Source organism: Budorcas taxicolor, chromosome 15, assembly GCF_023091745.1.
Source record: "Budorcas taxicolor isolate Tak-1 chromosome 15, Takin1.1, whole genome shotgun sequence".
Classification (NCBI taxonomy): domain Eukaryota; kingdom Metazoa; phylum Chordata; class Mammalia; order Artiodactyla; family Bovidae; genus Budorcas; species Budorcas taxicolor.
The window spans coordinates 28,044,802-28,063,228 of record NC_068924.1 but is presented as its reverse complement, the minus strand read 5'-3'; the positions used below and the strand labels follow the sequence as shown (position 1 = coordinate 28,063,228).

The following is an 18,427-nucleotide window of genomic DNA, read 5'->3' as shown; positions in this document are numbered from 1 at the left end:
GGGTATTTGGCATTTGCTGAGTAACTGTGGAGGCCTTGGAGGAGGGGCAGGGGACAGGTCTGGCTAGTTCTGCGCTGTTGTTCATACATGGGATTACTTCACATGTCCCAACCAGCTTCCCCGCCCAGCTGCGGGGGGGGGGTGGGTGTGGGGGGGCGGCCCTCAGTTCCAACCCCCTTTTTCCCTACATGCCTGGGACGCCAGAGGCCAACATGGATCTTCCCTTCGACACCAGCTGAGTCCGGAGGCTTCAGGCCTTGGGAGACCATGGAAGGGGACAGCTGCCGGGTGAGTGCGTCTGGGGACCTCGGGCCAGAACCTCCTAGCACCGGGAAAGCAGGGATGGGTCTGGCAGCTAGGTGTGGCACGGGCACCCGTGTGCGCATTGGGTTTCATAGGAAATTGAAGGTGCCTTTCCCAGGAGCTACTTGGCAGCTACTTGGGCAGCCTGCTTTATCACAATTCCTAGAAGGGGCTGCATGGGAGGAGAAGCTGATGGGATTTGGAGACTGGTCAGGAAGCAGCCCCTGGGCTCTGTGGCTGGATCCCGGCTTCCCACTCTGTGGTCTCTGAAAACCCCAGCCAGTGTGTGTGCTCCTGGGAAGTCTTAGCTGGTTTGAGAATCACAAAAAATTATTAATAGCATTCTCACCAAGCTTCAAGGTTATCTTGGGAAACTTCCTCACTAAACCATCCTGGAAAAGGTGACTTTCTATGTGCATTTAAGATCTTCAAGGGGCTTTTTCAGCCTCCCTCAGTCATTATTTTGAGCCTCCATAAGCATCACGCTTGGAAAGTGCTTCCTTATGGCTAACCATGATTCCTTCTGCTGCAACCAAGGTGACTTTCCTCTTCTGCTTCTGGTGGTGGAGCGCAGCCAACTGTCCTCTGTGGAAAGCCAGCCATGTACATCTGAAGGCTTCCAAAGCTTTTGTTCAACGATTCCTCAGCTCAGCTTTGTTTTCTTGAGGGACATTCCTCTTGTGCTCTAACTTCTCCTTGGGTCTTATTTTCTGCGCATCCCCACCTTCTTCTGGTCTCTACTGGTGTGGTAGAATCTAGGACTTGGGGAAGGATGGGCCACCTCTGGAACGGAAGCCTATGTCCTGGTTGACAGTGGGCTTGTGGTCCATTCTGAACCCCAGAAGTGTTTCTGCACACGTTGCCATCATCTCTCCTGCCATTTTTTTTCCAGCTCCTTCTTGACTTTTCTGTCCTGGGTTTTCTCTCCTGCCCTCTGCTCTGGACTTCTTGGCTCATGTCTCTGCCTCACCAAGGTCATTTGACCCTAGGCTTCTGGGGGTCATCGGAGCCTCTGGTGAGCAGTAAGTGTAATGCAGAGGGAGTTTTGTCTGAGGTACGGGGAAAGTGAGCCCATGGTCTCAGCCATGGGTCATGCTCCTTGATAACTTGCTGGGAACCTAAACTTCATAGCTCCTAGACAAGAGGGGTGAGAACAGAAGCTATCTGAAGGGTCAGTCCCTGGGGCAGGGTGATGGGAGTGGGTGATATCTGCTAGGAAGCTCACCTCTCCAGAGTTAGGGACCAACATGGAAGGTCACTGGAGCACAGGATGGATGCAAGCTTTTCATTATTGATGGATAAATGGCGCATGTGTGGCAGGTGCCATGTTCACTCTGGGAGGCTGTCCTAACTTACCTCGGAATGAAAGAACTGAACAATTGCTTCCTTAATTAGGGTTCTTAGATTTGTCCCCTTATTTAAGGTGGAACCTCCAAGATTGTGAGCCTGACGGGGGGACAGAGAGAGCTTCCTGCAGGTTTTAATCTTATCTGCAGTGGGTTTCTTAATACAAATGAAATTGATTAAGAGCAGAGTGGGAGTAATTGATCATCCAAGGCTGTGCCTTCTCCCTGAGGACTCTGTCTAGAAAGATGCGTTGTACTTTTTGACCATCAGCTCCATAGAGGAGTGAGAAAGATGGTGGCCACTGGACTTCAGCCTGATGAAGCTTCTCTGAGAGCTGGTCGGGACTTCAGGGGAATCTTGGAAAGAAGGTAGAGAAGGTTCAGAGCTTCTTTGTATTCAAAGGAGAAGCTGTAGGGTGTGGTGGACAGAACACTGACCGAGTTCCTGGTCAGCTGTGACTTTGAACCAATTACTTAACCTTTCCATACCTTAGTTTCTTCATCTGTGAAATGGAACCAATGTAGTATCTACTTCAAGGAGTCTTAGAACAGTGTCTTTCACATAATAAGGCTCTTTGACGAGAATGTCTAGCATAGTTGGATAGATATAGATATACAGGTAGACCTATATTCATAGCTAAGATTTATTGCCATCATCATCATTGTCTAGGGTCTGGTCCTAGCTCCTCTAAATCTGGACAAATATCTTCTGTTCTCTGTTCCTCAGTTTCCCCACTTACAAAACGAGAGGGTTGGACAAACTGCCCCGAGGCCCTTTTCTGGTTCCGTGACCGTCTCTGGAATCACATACAGTGGAATTACAGCTGTGCCACCACGGAGATGCACGTTGCTTCTTAAAAAATAGTGTGTATTTTGTGTTTTTTCATAAGGCTTCACATTCTTAATCCTTAAAAAGAAGTGTCACATTAATTAAAGAAAGACAGGAGTAGATCCACTGATAAAGCAACAATCCTCTGTAGAGTGGCTCTTCCCCTCCTGGGTCTACTTAAAGTGGAGCAGGTTTTCCAAGACCACGGATGCAGTGGACTTGAGAATGGCTGGAGATCCCAAGTCTGATCCAGGATGAGGCAGCCTCTCTACGGGAGGCTTGTCAGGTTCCCAAGATGGCAGACAGCAGGCTCAGGTGACTCTGCCACTCCCTAGACCCTAAAGTGTAGGCACCCCCTAGGACCTCCGGCACCTGCCCTTTGTCCCTGCAGGTATGCAGCCCTCACCTGAGACCTCTGGGTTCCGGATTGGCACTGGTGCTGAGCAGCCTTCCGCCAAGCCCAGCCTGCCTTGCCGCCCCCTGTGTTGTCCCTGTGACCTGGCAAATGTGAGCATCAGTGTGGGGGGGTGTGTGCGTACAAGGCTGCAGGCTGGGTGCTGGGCAGGAAGACCGACTGATGTAACAATAGCCACTTAGCTTCAGTGTCTTGGGTAAGTGTTTTGGCAAAACAGCTTCCTCTTGGTATGGCAACAATGGGGGTGGATGGTGCCCAGCCAGGCAGGGAGGGTGCTGGACTGGGGCATGAGGGAAGTTAGCACAGGGAACCCCGGGCTTTGTCAGCCAAGTGGAGGCCTTGATAATGCCAGGTGGATTCTGTGGTAGGGTAGCAGCACCCAGGACTGCCCACGGGGCTCCCATTCATAGCAACCCTGAACTGTGTCAACATTCCACCATTGGCAGAGAGGGGACATAAGGAGAAACTGAGGAACCAAGTTCCTGGGAAACCAAACATTGTTTGCTTGGCAATAGGGAGTACTCAATACTCTTTGAACTATTTGATTAATGAATGAATGAATGAATAGGAAGGTGTTTTCATTCTGGCCTAATAGGGATCCCCAGCTTTTTCACATGTTTAAGAGTCATCATAGACTAGAAGGAACTTTAGCTCCCAATCATGCTGGCAATTTTCAAGTTCTTTGTGGCAGCAGCCTCTTTCATTCAGATGAAATCTTATCTGGAACCCATTGTATCAAACTGAAAAGTTCATCTGCTCTGTTTGAAGTGGGATAAAGGACTTGAAAACTTTTACTTACTAAGCTGGATTCCAAGGCGTCTCCATGGAACTTCGAATGCTCAGTAGAAACTTGTCTGAAAATAGCTGGTTGTTTTTTTAAATTTATTTTAAATTTTTTATTTTGTATTGGGGTATACCAGCCCAGTAACAAACAACATTGTGATAGTTTCGGGTGAACAGGGAAGGGACTCAGCCATATATATACATGTATCCATTCTCCCCCAAACTGCCAGCCTATCCAGGCTGCCACATAACACTGAGCAGAGTTCTCTGTGCTAGACAGTAGGTCCTTATTGGTTATCCATTTTAAATATGGCAGTGTGTACATGTCCATCCCCAACTCCCTGACTATCCCTCACACGCCCCAGCAACCGTAAGCTCAGTCTCAGAGTCTGTGAGTCTGTCTCTGGAAAACAGCTGATTGTTCAAGTCCCTTCATTGTGTAAAGTTGCCAGCTCCAGAAAGGAATGCCGTTATCCCTCAGGTCACAGAGCTGGTTCAGAGCAGAAGCAAGACTCCCTGGTGCCTTCAGTGCATGGGGCGAGGGGCGCCTCACAGCTCCAGCTCCTTGTCCTGGAGCCCAGTTTAATTCCAGGCTGCTTCGGGCCCCTTAGGCTAACATTGCTTGTGTGTGTGTGTGGTTGGCGGCGGGGGGGGGGGGGGGGGGGGGGGGGGGGGGTGTGCAGGGGGGTGGCGGGGTGGTACTGGGGGCTGGGTGGGAGGAGATGCTGGGGAATCTGCCTGCGTTCTGAGGCCCTGTATCTGTGGGGTTTCTCCGGGTCCAGGGAAAGGAGGGGAGGAGTCAGCCCTGTGTACTGGAGATGCGACGAAGCCTGGCTTGGGCAGTGGGGATGGAAAGAAGGCTGAACCTCTCTGATCCAGTCCAGTTCATGCTGGAGGGCGTTCAGGCTCCCCTGCCGTGGCCCATGGGCTCCACAGGCTCCCAATAAGCCAGGGAGCTTTTCGGGTGCTGTTAAAGGGGCTCCTGATCTTTCTTGGTATCCCGGCTTCTGCAGGGTTGGGGACCACCTCTTCCTGCCTACCCTGGAGTGCTGGGGTGCCTAGCCCTCGAACCTCCTTGATGCTAAGGATCCCTGGAAGAGCAACACTGCCTCAGGGGCCTCAAGCTAGTGAAGAGTCTTTCCTTTTCTGAACTTGTTAAGGGGTGGGCAGTAGGGGGACCCTGGAGGTGGGCAGCAGCCTGAGGACAGGAGTCAGGTCCTGATTCTGATTCTGGCACTGCCCCCGCTGGCTGTGTGACCTTCAGCAAGTCACACTGCCTTTCTGGGCCTTAATGACCTCAGCAGTAGGAAAATGGGTTGGACTAGGGAGATTTCAAGATGCTTCTAGTCTGTAGACAGCCTAAAGCACAGCCTGGGGCTGAGGAGGGAGGCCCAGTCAGTCTGGGCTGGACTTGAAGGGCCCTGACGGACCTGCCCTTGGCCCTGAAGACATGTTCAAGTTGCCGCAGGTAGACCTTTTTTTCTTTTTAAATAAAAAAAAATTAATTTAGTTTAAAAATTGGAGTATAATTGCTTTACAATGTTGCGTTAGTGTCTGCTGAACAGCAATGTGAATTAGTTATATGTATACATATATCCCCCCTCCACCCGCCCCCGGCATGTTGCAGTCATGGGGTCACAAAGAGTCAGACACGACTGGGCAACTGAACAACAACAACAGACCCCCTCCCTCTAAGCCTCTCTGCCACCCCGACTGCCACCCCACCTCTCCAGGTCATCACAGATCACTGGGCTGAGCTCCCTGCGTTATGCACACGGCTGTGTATATATGCCTGTGCTGCCCTCTCGGGGCTTCTCAGGTGGCACTAGTGGTAAAGAACCCACTGCCAACCCAGGAGATGTGAGAGATGCAGGTCGGGAGGATCCCCTGGAGGAGGGCATGGCAACCCACTCCAGTATCCTTGCCTGGAGAACGCTATGGACAGAGGGGCCTGTGGGCCACGGTCCATGAGATCGTAAAGAGTCGGATACGACCGAAACGACTTAGCACCGACCAGCGCAACTCTCTCAGTTCGTCCCACCCTCTTCTTCCCCTCCTGTGCCCGCAAGTCCGTTCTCCACGTCTGGATCTCTATTGCAGGCGGACACTCTCAAGTCTAGCATGAGACGTTATTAAAGGGTACTTTTCCCTGTGCTGCCCGGGGCTCTGAGTGACGCACAGAGTGCAGGCTGCCGTCCGTGGGTAAATAACTGTCGCTGCGGAAAGCCCAGGGCACAGTCCATGGCGGCAGCCACGTAACTGCTGAGATGAAGCAATCTGAGAGTGACTATGACATCACTCAGCACAGCCAGAGGCCCCCGCCTCCCTGGCACCTCTGGCTGGGCCTGCAGGAGATGCAGAGAGGCCAAGGGCAGGACACACCCGGGGGCTTGCTAGCTCACCCCCATCCCCCACCAGGTGAGGGGCCAGGGCAGAGCTGCAGCAGGAAGCCCTGGCCCACGAGCCATGGTGCCTCTACCCTGGATGCAGTTGGTACAGAGGGCAGGTCTCTAGTTTCAGTCCCTGTTCTGTGATTAGACAAGACGTACCTGAGCAACTTTGAGCAAAGCATACAAATAATTAGGGCCTCTACTTTCTTGTCCGTAAAATGGGCATAATAATCCTCAGCAACTCCTGGCCAGGAAAGTGCTTGGAAAGAGCCCCGGGGCCCAGGACCGGGCCTGCTCTTGTCAGCCCTCTCCCTGGCCCATCCCCGCTGCCTTCCTGCGGACCCCAGCCCTGCCTCCCTCCTCCTGCCCCAGAACATCTTGAGGGGACTGGATGAGTTTTGAGCAGGGGTCCCTGGGAGCTGCAGAGACACAGCCAGGCAGCAGCGGCCACCTGGGGTGTAGGCCTGGTCCATAAGAGGGTGAGGGTTCACAGCTCTATTTGCTGAGGGGTAAACCCAGAGACCACGCCAGGGGTGGATGGGGTTAGACAGGAAGAAATGCCTTAGGATTGGCAGTGCTAAGCCAGGGAAACAGCCCTGAGTCACCCAGGCTTCGGCTCTGCCCTGTCCCCCACCGCCTCCCAGGGAAGGCAGAGGAGCCTCTGGTCTGCAGGTAGGTTGTGGAGAGCCTGGGCCTTGGTCCTCTGAGTTCCATTACTGGGTCTGCTGCTCACGGGCCAAGGCCAGGAGTCAGGCCGGTTCAGGCCTGGGCTCTACCCCTTGTGTCCAGGACCAAGGGCAGGAAGTCTCCTCCCCACCCTGTTCCCCACCTGCTCAAGGCATCTGCCCTGAGGGTGAGGTCAGGTCTCCAGGAGGGATGCTGGAATCTCAGCAACTGCTCTCCAAGAATTGAGGAAAGGAAATGAGTTACTGCTCTAGTAGGCTAGACCTCAGGAAGGACTTCTGGGAAGGTGGGGTGGCAGGCCGCCAATGGCCATGGAACCTCCTATTCTGGGGGTCCCGGAAAATGAGAATATCTAGCATGACCTGTGATGTTTGGAGTCAGGAAGACGGAGTCAATGGCCTCTCTCTGACGCTGTGTTCCTCTGGTCTTGGGGCCGCACTTTCATCCTCTGTCCCCGCTAGGGGCACACACTTGGGTGGCTCCCCACATGGGCTGCTTTGTCTGGCACCTGGAGGTCCCTGGTCCGCGGGCTCAGAAACTCTCCACTTGCCTCCCACCCTGTCTGACACTAGAGCGCTTGTGCTCCTGGGGCGTCCAGCCCCTTCTGGGGTATCACTCTTTCTCCCCTCCCCCCAGCTTCTCCTCCACCCCCACCCCCTGCCTCCCAACCCTGGGAAGTCTTTGTGCTGGGCCACAGAGGCCCAGAGTCAACAGTTTGAAAGAGTCTGACTGGAGACGACTCACCCTTCCACCTGGCTCCTTGGGCACCAAGCCCCTGGGTTGGTTCCATCTTACAGGTCCCACCTCCCTCTAGACTCAGAGAAGAGGGACCCAGGTGGTTTCCTGCCAGGACGCCAGGGCTCAGCTCATCTCTGCTTCCTGTTGGTCAAGGCCTAGGGTGGGCAAGTTGGGACCTACCTGTAGGTGAAGCCAGCATCAGGGACAGGGACCCTGCCTCTCATGGCTGCTCTTGGCCTCCTGCTCTGCCTCCCGCCCCCTGTTCCCTCCAGCCTCCCCCAGGTCTACCCACCCCCATCTTCCTCTGGGCCTTCACCACTGCAGGCCTCTCAGCCCTTTCTTACACAGCTCCTGCCCTTGATGGGGTAACAGGATCAGAAGCTTGTGATCAAGTCCCAAGACCACTAATCCTTTTAGAGGTTTTAGGCATGCTCTTGAGTGCCTCTGAACCCCAGTTTCCTCATGTATAAACTGGAGATAAAAATTTCTGTCCAGCTTGTTAACTAAGAGCCTTGTGAAAAATGGAATAAAGGGTATAAAAGCTCTTTGCAAATTGTAAACCCTGAAGAAATGCAGGAAGTTACTATGGGCCTTCTTGATACTCTGGGGCCAGATTCTACTTGCTCTGAGGGAGCCTGGTGAGAATCCAAGCCCATCAATTAACTGAGATGTGAATTTGGGCATATTCTCAACCACGTTGAAGCTCAGTTTCAAAATCTGTAAAATGGAGTTAATAATACCAACCACGGAAGCTGTTATGAGGTTGAAATGGGATCAAGTGAGACGTCTGGTGGGCTGTTCCATTTGTTACAGTGATGAGCATTTATAAACTGGGCTCTGCCATATAGATTCCTCGCCTATCTGGGGGAAGGAGACAAGGTCAGTCCCATTTCGCACGTGGGGAGACAGATTCTGAAGGGTTAACTCGCCTGCCTGAGCCAGTCAGGCATGGATGTCGTTATATTTGAACACAAATTTTTCCATCTGAAGCCCAGTATCTTTAACAAACAAGCAAATAGACACCTACCCACCTGCCATCACCAAGCGTGATGGTCACCAAGCGCTTACTCTGCATTCATCACCCACCACTGCAATGCTATGAAGCAGGGTGACCAGCTCACCGAACAGATGAGGAAACCAAGATGTACAGAGGTCAAGTCACTTTCCCAGAATTACCACCTGGCTTCGAGAGTTCTAGAGGGCTCCTGACCACCAGGTTCCACCCGAGATCCTGACAGGCCTCTGGGACCAACACTGGTTCCCACCAGAAAGTTCCACAAGGTCGAGATCCCTGTAGGGACCCCCGGCCCCACCCCCAGATCCCCTCTGGTGCTCCCAGCCCTGCGAGGCCCCAGGCCCGGTTCTCAGGCCACGTCACAGATGCACAACAAGCAGCCCGTGCGGAGTTCAGAGAGAAGGTGTGCCAGCAGCCTCTGGCTGCTGACTCAGGGGGGCAGGGGGCTCAGATGCATGCCGGTTTGTGGCAGTTCCGGACTCTGAGGTTCTGGGCAATCTGTGCTCTGAGCCTTGGATTCCTCATCTACAAAATGGGCTTCCAGATGTGTCAACCTCCCACGGATGGAGTGAGGACCCCAGGAGGCCACAGATATGCAGGTTTATTGTAAACTCTAAAGCGCCACTCACTGGGAGCTATTATCATATTATTGTCTTGAGTTATGGGAATTTCCCCTGAGGTGGGGATAAACTTATATTATGAGCATCACAGACGGAGACCTGGTAGGTCAGTGGGGATGCCACCATGCCAAGGTCCCGGGCAGGCGCTGAGGCTTGGGTGACTGCTGGGAAGGAAGGACGGGACCCTACCCAGCCTGAGCTTGTCCCTCTCGTGGTAGGACCTTGGTCTGGTCTTTGTCCAGTTCCTACTTTCTCCAAAGATGAGCTCATACCACCTTATAGCCCTCTGGTCATGCCCCAGGGCTGTTAAATCTCAGCACGGTGGGTGCTGGGTGCGCCAGTGCAAGGGGAGAGAGGAATGACCATTTCCTGCTGGACACAGGCCAGAGATTTCCTATTTTATCTCACTGAATCCTCAGGACGACTAGTCCTATTCTACAGATTAAGAAAAAGGAAAGTTGAGGGGCTTGTCCAAAGTCACACCTCGGGTGAGACCTAGGATTGGGGCCCAGGTCTGCCTGACACCAAAGCCAGTGCTGTGAACAGAGGCATTGTACATTTACACATATTCTCACCTCCTCTCCCTACTCCGACTCCTGTCCTGATGCCCTTGAGGCTTCCGGGGGCATAACCTGTCTTTGTTCTGTGGAGCTCTAGCCTCTAGACAACGAGGGTAGGAAGGAAATTTGGGCTCTGGTTCATCTGGGTCAGCAGCTGCTGCAGGTGCTCTTCACGTCCCTAAACACACACGCGTGTGTCGTGCTCTGCTGGCCGGGGCATCTGGACCATGTGTATTTACCCACATCTGTCAGTGAACCCCAGGGACTAGTGACTCCTGGGATAGTCACTCCTGGTCCCTGCCCCTGGCAAGCTGAGTATAGTCAGGGACGTGACATTCCATCTTGGATTCATCTCACAGCCTCCAGAAAAACAAAGAAGTAACTAAATCCGTTACCTCTGACTCTTAGAAGATGGAGTTAAAAAAAAAAACAACCAACCCTGCCTGGTAGGCTTGATAGTGTTGACTTGAGTTTGATGTTCTAATAAGCAGGACTTTTTAGTAACTGGGCTGCTTACTAATAATGTCAAATGCATTTAAGCACAGTGGTAGGTGAAAGATGAAAAGGAGGAGCCTGAGGTCCAGAGCACATCCCCTCCTCACAGCCCTGCTGACTGTACCCCCAGTGCAGGGACCCTGAGCACAGGTCCTGGCTCCCCCCACTTCCTGCTGCTCCCCCGTTGCCCTCCTTGGTGTTCAGTCAACCTTCAGCAAAAATGAGAATGAGGGGCAGACGCGACCCCCTAGGCCAGGCTAGCCCCCAGCTCCCCCTGCTGTGCTGGGGACACGTACAGGGGCTTAGAAGGCAGAGGTGGTGTGAGGGAAGGCAGAGACCTCCGTAAGGGGCCAGGGAGAGGAGAGAGGAGGCCTAATCTGGTGATAGGGCCTGGGTGTCCTACAGACCAGGGCATGGCTGCCACCAGAGGCTGCTCGAAGGTTTTCCATCAGCCCTGGCTGCTCACCAACTCCTAGTCCCAAATTGAGTGCACCCAAAGTTTTTGAACTATGGTGTTGGAGAAGACTCTTGAGGGTCCCTTGGAATACAGGGAGATCCAACCAGTCCATTCTAAAGGAGATCAGCCCTGGGATTTCTTTGGAGGGAATGATGCTGAAGCTGAAACACCAGTATTTTGGCCACCTCATGCGAAGAGTTGACTCATTGGAAAAGTCTTTGATGCTGGGAGGGATTGAGGGCAGGAGAAGAAGGGGACGACTGAGGATGAGACGGCTGGATGGCATCACGGACTCGATGGACGTGAGTTTGAGTGAACTCCGGGAGTTGGTGATGGACAGGGAGGCCTGGTGTGCTGCGATTCATGGGGTCGCAAAGAGTTGGACACGACTGAGCGACCGAACTGAACTGAACTGAAAGGCTTTCCACGGGGGAACAGCGCGGGCGTTCGTGGATCACCTGCTCTGGCCGCAGCTGCTTTAACTCTCACCTCCCTCCTTAGAGAGGCCGCAAAGCCTCCTGGTTGAACACGACCTTCAGAGCCCAACTTTCTGGGCTCACACCCTGGCTCTGCCACTCTCACGTGAGATCAAGTTTTGATCAAACTCTCTGCTTCTGTTTCCCTGGATGCACAATAGGGATAATCAGCGTTCCCTCCTCATAGGGTTGTTTCTCAAGATCAAGTGAATAAATACATATAAAGCACGTTAACTCCTCTGTAACTACGGATTAAAGTGCTAACTCTAAATGAATGAATCACTTCTCCTATAGCTGAGTAAGGTTAAGGACCTTGGTCACCTTCTTCCCCTGCCTTCTACCTCTCCTGTTGTGTTGGTGTGTGTGTGTGTGTGTGTGTGTGTTTGTGTGTGTGTGAGTGCGCATGAGTTCCCTTGTTACTGAGAAGAGGGGAGAACAAGGCAGGTCAGGGCTTTTCTTAAGCAGTGCTTCTCACACTTTTTGATGACAGCTCAAAGTAAGAATGATGGTTTATAATCTAACACACATACACAGAAGGATGGGGTGCGGGGGAGTAAAGAAGGAAGAAAGGGTGGTAACTCCCAGCTCAGAGTGAGGTCTGGTCCAGCAGCCTCTTTTTTGAGGGTCCCTAGACAATGGTAACCCACTCCAGTACTCTTGCCTGGAAAATCCCAAGGGTGGAGGAGCCTGGTGGGCTGCAGTCCATGGGGTCATGAAGAGTTGGACACAACTTGAGCGATATCACTTTCACTTTTCACTTTCACGCATTGGAGAAGGAAATGGCAACCCACTCCAGTGTTCTTGCCTGGAGAATCCCAGGGACGGGGAAGCCTGGTGGGCTGCCGTCTATGGGGTCGCACAGGGTTGGACACGACTGAAGAGACTTAGCAGCAGCAGCAGACACATGTAGCCCTTGGAGGAGGGCATGGCAGCTCACTCCAGTATTCTTGTCTGGAGAATCCCAGGGACAGAGGAGCCTGGTGGGCTACAGTCCATAGGATCACACAGAGTTGGACTGAAGTGCCTTAGCACAGCACAGCAGACACATACAGCCAAAGCAGATGCCCCGCGCTCTAGGCAGATGGCCCAGTGCCCTCTGCCCACCTCTCTGTAAGGGCAGAGACCACAGGGAGTTGGGGACAGCAGGCTCTGAGCTTTCTTTCCATCCTCAGACACTCTCTTCCCTATTTGGGGGCTCTGCTCACCCCTTAGCCACCTGCCCCAGGACCTCTGTCTCCTGGGTCAGCAGGGCTGACTGCTGCATGAGTTAATAGAGGAGCAGCCTGAGGGACAGCCTTCGATCTGCTTTCAGAATGCCTCCCCGGCAAGGACGCCTCCAGCCCGGGCATCCCCGGGCCGAGCACCCCTAGCCCGGGCATCACCTTCCAGGTCATCGTCTGGCAGGTCCTCATCCACCGTGTCAGCATTGACATCATCTCCAACCCGAGTGTACCTTGTGAGAGCCACGCCAGTGGGGACTGTCCCTGTCCATGCATCTCCTGCCGGGCCCGCACCAGCCACCAGGGCCGCCAGGGAGAGCCCAGGTAAGGGGACTCCTGCAGGGAAGGCAGGAAGGACAGGGGAGTCATCGGAAGGTGGAGGGGGTGTGGTGCAGGTAAATCTCCAAGTTGGGCACTCTCTGCTTCTCCTCTAGCTCTTGGATGACAATGTCTGGGAAGGAGGGGGGATGGTTTGGATGGGCAGTAGGGGACCTGGGGAGGTGGGGGCAGAAAGGAACCATCACACACAAACCCAAGACAGTGGGAAATTGGGGCAAATGTGGTAAAGCATGAGAAATCAGGACCAACAAAGCAGGCATGACTTTGGAGGCTGCACATACTGGGTCAAGGTGCAGATTTTGAGAGCCAGAGCTCCTGGTTAGAAACCAGGCCTCTTTCCTAGAGCTGCCCTGGAGGGTCAGCCAGGGAAGCTGGAGTCTACACGGGAGTACAGCGATGATCAAGGGCCTATCTGTGGGTGAAGGAACAAAGGGAGAGATTCTGATCAGGCAGGCACTCCCCACCCCCAACTTCCCAAGCTGGCCATTATGATTCAGCCCATGCGGAGACATGCCAAATGGGCCTCAGGGACTGGCTCTGCCCTTAATGAAGCAGCCCTTTTGCCCCCATCCCAACTTGCCCTCCTCTTGCCCTCGAGTTCAGTCTGCCCATCTTGCCCTCTGAAGAGTCAATGAGACACTTTGGTATAGAGACCTTCGGCATCAAACACATTTCATTTGAATCCCTGTTCTGCCACTCACTAGCCTAGTAACCCTGAGCAAGTCATTTAACTTCCATGAACCTCAGCTTCCCCATCTATAAAATGGGTATAATAATGCCCAGTTCACACAGTTGCTGTCAGAATTAAATAAGATACCACACATAAATGCCTAATGGGCCCATAATAGATGCTAAGTAAAAGGGAACTTGGTATCAGGCAGGGATGGTACCATACGCTGGGAGGAGAGGGCCTAACTGGGTCCTCCTGGACCAGCCTTCTTTCCCTACCCCATCTCCTCTCTGCCTGACTCCCCTCTCACAGTCGCACCCTCCCCTGCTGCTGGCCTGCTCCTAGGTATCACCTTGCCCAAGTTCACCTGGCAGGAGGGCCAGAAGCGGCTGCCGCTCATCGGATGTGTCCTCCTTCTCATCGCCCTTGTGGTGTCGCTCATCATCCTATGTGAGTTTAACAGAGGGAGCAAAGCTGGCCCCTGGTCATTGCAGGGTGGAGTGGAGTTGGGGGATGGGAGCACTCAGCAGGGAGACAAAAGTAGGGAACACACACAGGCTGCCGTGTCCACAGAGGGACACTCTTACAAGTGGCCTTGAACCCTGGCACTTCCAGGCCCCTTGGCGGTGGGTGGGTTGAGAGGGTGGGAAGTCAGAGGAACCGGGAGTGGGTCCCTTCTGTAGTAGTTCACCAGTCTGAGCTTAGTTTCTGTGTCTTCAAATGGGATTAAAGCCATTCATTCATTCAAATTAACATGTGCTTAGTAAAATATCCTGAAGATTTCACTGGGTCATGAGGAATAAATGAGCTAACGGCACAGTGCCTGACACAAAATCCCACTCTAAAAATGTGACTTATTTAAAAAACAAACACTTGGAACATTGATGAGGTTAAAGGCCCCTTGGGCATTTTTGGTCAATGAGATCAAGTGTTCAGGGGTCCAATCTCCCTGAAATCCACATCTTCTCGAAAAGACACTCAGGACCTCTGCCAGGGCTCCCTGCAGGGGTGTCTGCTCTGAGCCCAGCACAGTGGGAAGCAAAGGAGAGTACCCACTGTACCCCCCAGTCCTTGGGGCAAGTACAGTCCCCTGGGGGACAGAGATGGAAATGATTAAGGCCAAGTGGATTTGAGTATTACCAACAGGAAGAGAGGACAGCTGTGTGGGTACGGAGGCAGGGGGCAGTTCCTGAAGGCTGTGGGGCCAGATGAGGATCCAGAAGATGGCAGGGAGGGGAGGATCTCCTGGCAGGGCATCTAAGCGGGGTGAGCAGCTGCAGGAAGTGTCGGGGTGGGGGGAGGCAAATGGGCAAGTTGGCATGGGGAGGGCCCGATTCACCAAGGTCAATACTCATCTGGGGACCTGAAGGCTGTCCTTGGGTTGGGCATGGCTTGGCCACATTGTAGAGAGCTTGAAGTGCCAGGCCAAGGGGTGAGGATTCTGTTACAGAGGCTGCACAGGGCGGTGAAGGGCAGGCTGGGTGACTACAGGGAAACACCCAGCTGGCAGGGCTGTTTGAGGAAGAGAATCGCATGGAAAGAAGTAGCTGGTTACAAGTACAGCTTTAGGACCAGACAGACCTGCTGAAGCATCTTGGCGCAGCCACCTAAGTTAATGAACTTCCTGAGCCTCAGTTTCCCCGCCTGCTTGACAATGCCCATGAGGGTGTCAGCACAGAGCCTGCCTCGTGGCCCCCATGTGAACCTCCCACCAGGATGCTCGACCCTGTTCCCTCCCTTTCCCACACAAGGCACACGCTCCAGTGGAGGCCCCTGGCAGTGCACAGAGAGCACCAGGAAATAATCTAGGGGGAGGTGAGAGGGCAACCTGGGCAGGGGGGACTCTCAACATGATTTCACAGCATTTCCTTAAGTCCCCTGACCTCCGGACTTCCCGGGGAGGTCGTCACTGAGCAGCTTGGCAATGTGGTCAGGAGTAGAGCCCCCGTCTCTTGAGAGCTCTCTGCTACACATCAAGGCTATCCCAGGAGCCTCGGTGCCCGGGATGGGGGTGGGGGGTAGAAAGACCAGGGCACAGGAGGAAGGGAAGTCCAACAAGTTTGGGGGACTGGTGTCTGAACCAGGGAGGAGCGGTCACAGAGGGTGACTTCCAGATGGCGTGGCAGCACAGTGGGGCCAGCGACAGAGGCCGGAGTCAGGGCTGAGAAACAGATTGCAGACAGGAGGCAGGGTGAGGGGTCAGACCCTGGGCTTCCTCAGGCATCCAAGGTGAGGAGTTTCCAGGCGGGAGGCATGACAACTCCCAGTACGGAAAGTGCTCTTAGAAGAAGTTGTGGAGCTGATGCTCACATATGGTTTGTTAAGCTGTCGGCTTTTCAACCCAACTTGTGCATTCGGGAATCAGCCACCTAGAGGTGCTCGCTGAGTGGGAAGACACTTATTTATTTTTGGCTGCCCTGGGTCTTCGTTTCTATGTGTCGGCTTTCTCTGGTTGCGACAAGCGGTGGGCTACTCTCTGGCTGCGGTCCGTAGGTATCTCATTGTCGTGGCTTCTCTTGTTCTGGAGCACGGGCTCTAGAGTGTGCGGGCTCAGTAATTGTGGCTTGCAGGCTTAGTTACCCTGAGGCACGTGGGATCTTCCTGGACCAGGGATCGAACCTGTGTCCCTGCATTGGCAGGTGGATTTGCAACCACTGGACGACCAGGGAGTCCCTGGGAAGACAGTTAAAGGCATTGAGACAAGCAGTGGGGCAAGAACTGAGCCTAGGGAATAGCTCTTGTTTGGAGAAGAGGGACGTGGAAGAAAATCTAGGAGCTTTAGAGGCTGGAAGGACAACCTCTGAGAAGACCAGACAGGCAGTGGCTGCAGATGTGTGTGCTACAACCTGCAGCGCATAGAGATGGTGAGGGTGCTGGACTGGGTCTGAGAAGGGGCCTCTGGGACACTGAAAAGGAAGATTTCTCGGAACAACACTCTGCCCAGCACATCGGGCAGGAGAGCTTCCAGAGTATTACCCATCTCCACACCTCCCTCCCTTACTCTCTCTCTCTCTCTCTGAGTGGCTGCTTTTGAGTTTGCCTGGTGCTGTCCTGCTTGCAGGAGCTTTCTGGAACATTCCAGAGCATTCCTGAGCAGACTTTCTCTCCATACAGATGGGGGACGAGAACCCCAGAGCCCAAGAGGCATTGCAGGTCGGTGTCTCAGAACCCCCAGGGCCTTGGGCTGCATCGTGTCACGTCTCTCTGGGGCTAGCAATGACCCAGCTTCTGCTTAATGTTTTTTTTTCTCAGTTTACTTCTGGCGGGCCCACACAGGGGTCAATTACAAGGAGCCAAGAGAGAGCTGCCCTAGTCACGCTGTGCGCTGTGATGGAGTCGAGGACTGTAGGCTGAAGAGTGATGAGCTGGGCTGTGGTAAGGAGGTTGGACGTGTGCGTGTGTTCGTGCGTGCACTCTGGGGGCTGCAAACTGGCTATCAGCTCAAACGGGAGGTGACAGACAGAGACCTGGAGGATCTGGGTTCTAGTCATAATAGACTGGGGTCTGGAACCTGGCTTTGAGTGTGTCTTGGGCGAATCACTTACCTTCTCTGGGCTTCAGTTTCTTAATTTGCAAAATGTGTGGATTGGACAAGATGAATGCTTCTCAAATAAAATCTGATAGCTCCCAGCAAAGCAGAGCTGCTCTGCAGCTGGAGACAAGTGTGGGGTCCAAAGTCCTGTCCGTGTACCCCTTCTCTTTGCCCAGCAGGTAACCTCTGACCTGCCACCAATATGGTTTCATGAAGGTCAGCTTGTAAATGAAGCTGCAGATGAGGAAAAGACCTCTTTAAGTGCTGTCCTCAGTGGTTTTTACAAGTGTCATCTATGTACAGCCCTGACGTGGGTGTCTGTGGGTACATAACCTGCCCCTTCCACCTGTGTGCATATGTGTGTCCTTGCCCATGACCACATCCATCTGTGACTGCAAAGGTCTAGTGAGGACTCAGTTGGATCAAGGTTCCCCTTGTCACACTCTTATTTGGGCATGTCACTGCCCTCTTAGGGTAATGCCTCCTGGCAGTGCTCACCCCTTCTCCCAGCAAAGGCTCCTGGGTTCTGTTGAACAGAGAGCTCTCTGCCCCGCTCCAGCCCCTTGCCTTGGCTCTGCCCTCACCAAGCATCTTGGGCTCTGAGCACTGGCTGATGGCCATCCTGTCCCCAGCCAAGCTCCCAGACGTCTGCAAGGCCTCAGCAAGAAGTCTGGGGACAGGAGCATCTCAGAGCCTCGCTCAGTTCATTCCTCAAGAGCTTGGAGCCTCCCGGTGTTGAGGACCCACCTTGCCCTTTTCTTGACCGGCAGTGAGGTTTGACTGGGACAAGTCTCTGCTTAAAGTCTACTCTGGATCCTCCCATCAGTGGCTTCCCATCTGCAGTGACAGCTGGAATGACTCCTATTCGAAGAAGACCTGCCAGCAGCTGGGTTTCGAGAGGTATACCTTCCCCACCAGTCCTTGCTTCAGGGACGTCTCAGACTTTTCACACGGGCATCTCAGGCTCAATGAGGGTCACTCATACCAAGAAGACTCTTGGGGACCAGGGCTGAGGTCACGAGCTCATAGTGCCCTCAAGTTATTCAAAGGAACAGCAGCCTGGGGAGCCCAGGTCTGGGGGCAAGCTGTTTCCAGGAGGCCAAAGTAGTTATTAGCAGATTTGAAGCAGGATGGCACCCCTATACGGTTCTTTGCATCAAAGCACCCTTGTGCCCATGATCACATTCAATGGTCGTGGTGGCCTGTGAGGTGGGTGTGCATTTGGGCAGGTCTTGTTTTCTCCTCACATCTGATAACTAGCAGCTCAGGCTGGGCAAACCCTTCAGTGGACTCTGAGCAGCTGCAACTCGAGCTAGGACTCATCAAACGAAGAGTGAGATGGGCAGATGTGGCCAGGTAAAGTCCTTAGCACTTTTGACTCTAAAGATCTGAAACAGGAAGCTGGTACCAGTGGGTGGAGGAGGGAATGGGGTTTACCATGACCTTCCAGCTTGAAGGAGCCCTCCATTTTTGGCCACATAGTCACCTCCATACTCCCTTTTGGTCTGAGTTTCAAACCAAGTAGTTTGGGGGGGGGGTTCACTAATGTGTGTGA

The 18,427-nt window shown here is 53.5% G+C and overlaps 1 protein-coding gene across 1 annotated transcript in view; it reads left to right on the top strand.

Annotated features, from left to right (window-relative positions):
* The first annotated feature begins 267 nt into the window (after positions 1 to 267).
* TMPRSS13 (transmembrane serine protease 13) overlaps positions 268 to 18,427 on the top strand; it is a 31,730-nt gene continuing 13,570 nt past the window's right edge. The window contains exons 1-7 of the mRNA XM_052653037.1: positions 268 to 376; positions 2,870 to 2,985; positions 12,424 to 12,655; positions 13,686 to 13,790; positions 16,455 to 16,493; positions 16,593 to 16,715; positions 17,643 to 17,772. Coding sequence (XP_052508997.1) covers positions 268 to 376; positions 2,870 to 2,985; positions 12,424 to 12,655; positions 13,686 to 13,790; positions 16,455 to 16,493; positions 16,593 to 16,715; positions 17,643 to 17,772 — 854 coding nt within the window. The remainder of the gene's footprint in view (positions 377 to 2,869; positions 2,986 to 12,423; positions 12,656 to 13,685; positions 13,791 to 16,454; positions 16,494 to 16,592; positions 16,716 to 17,642; positions 17,773 to 18,427) is intronic.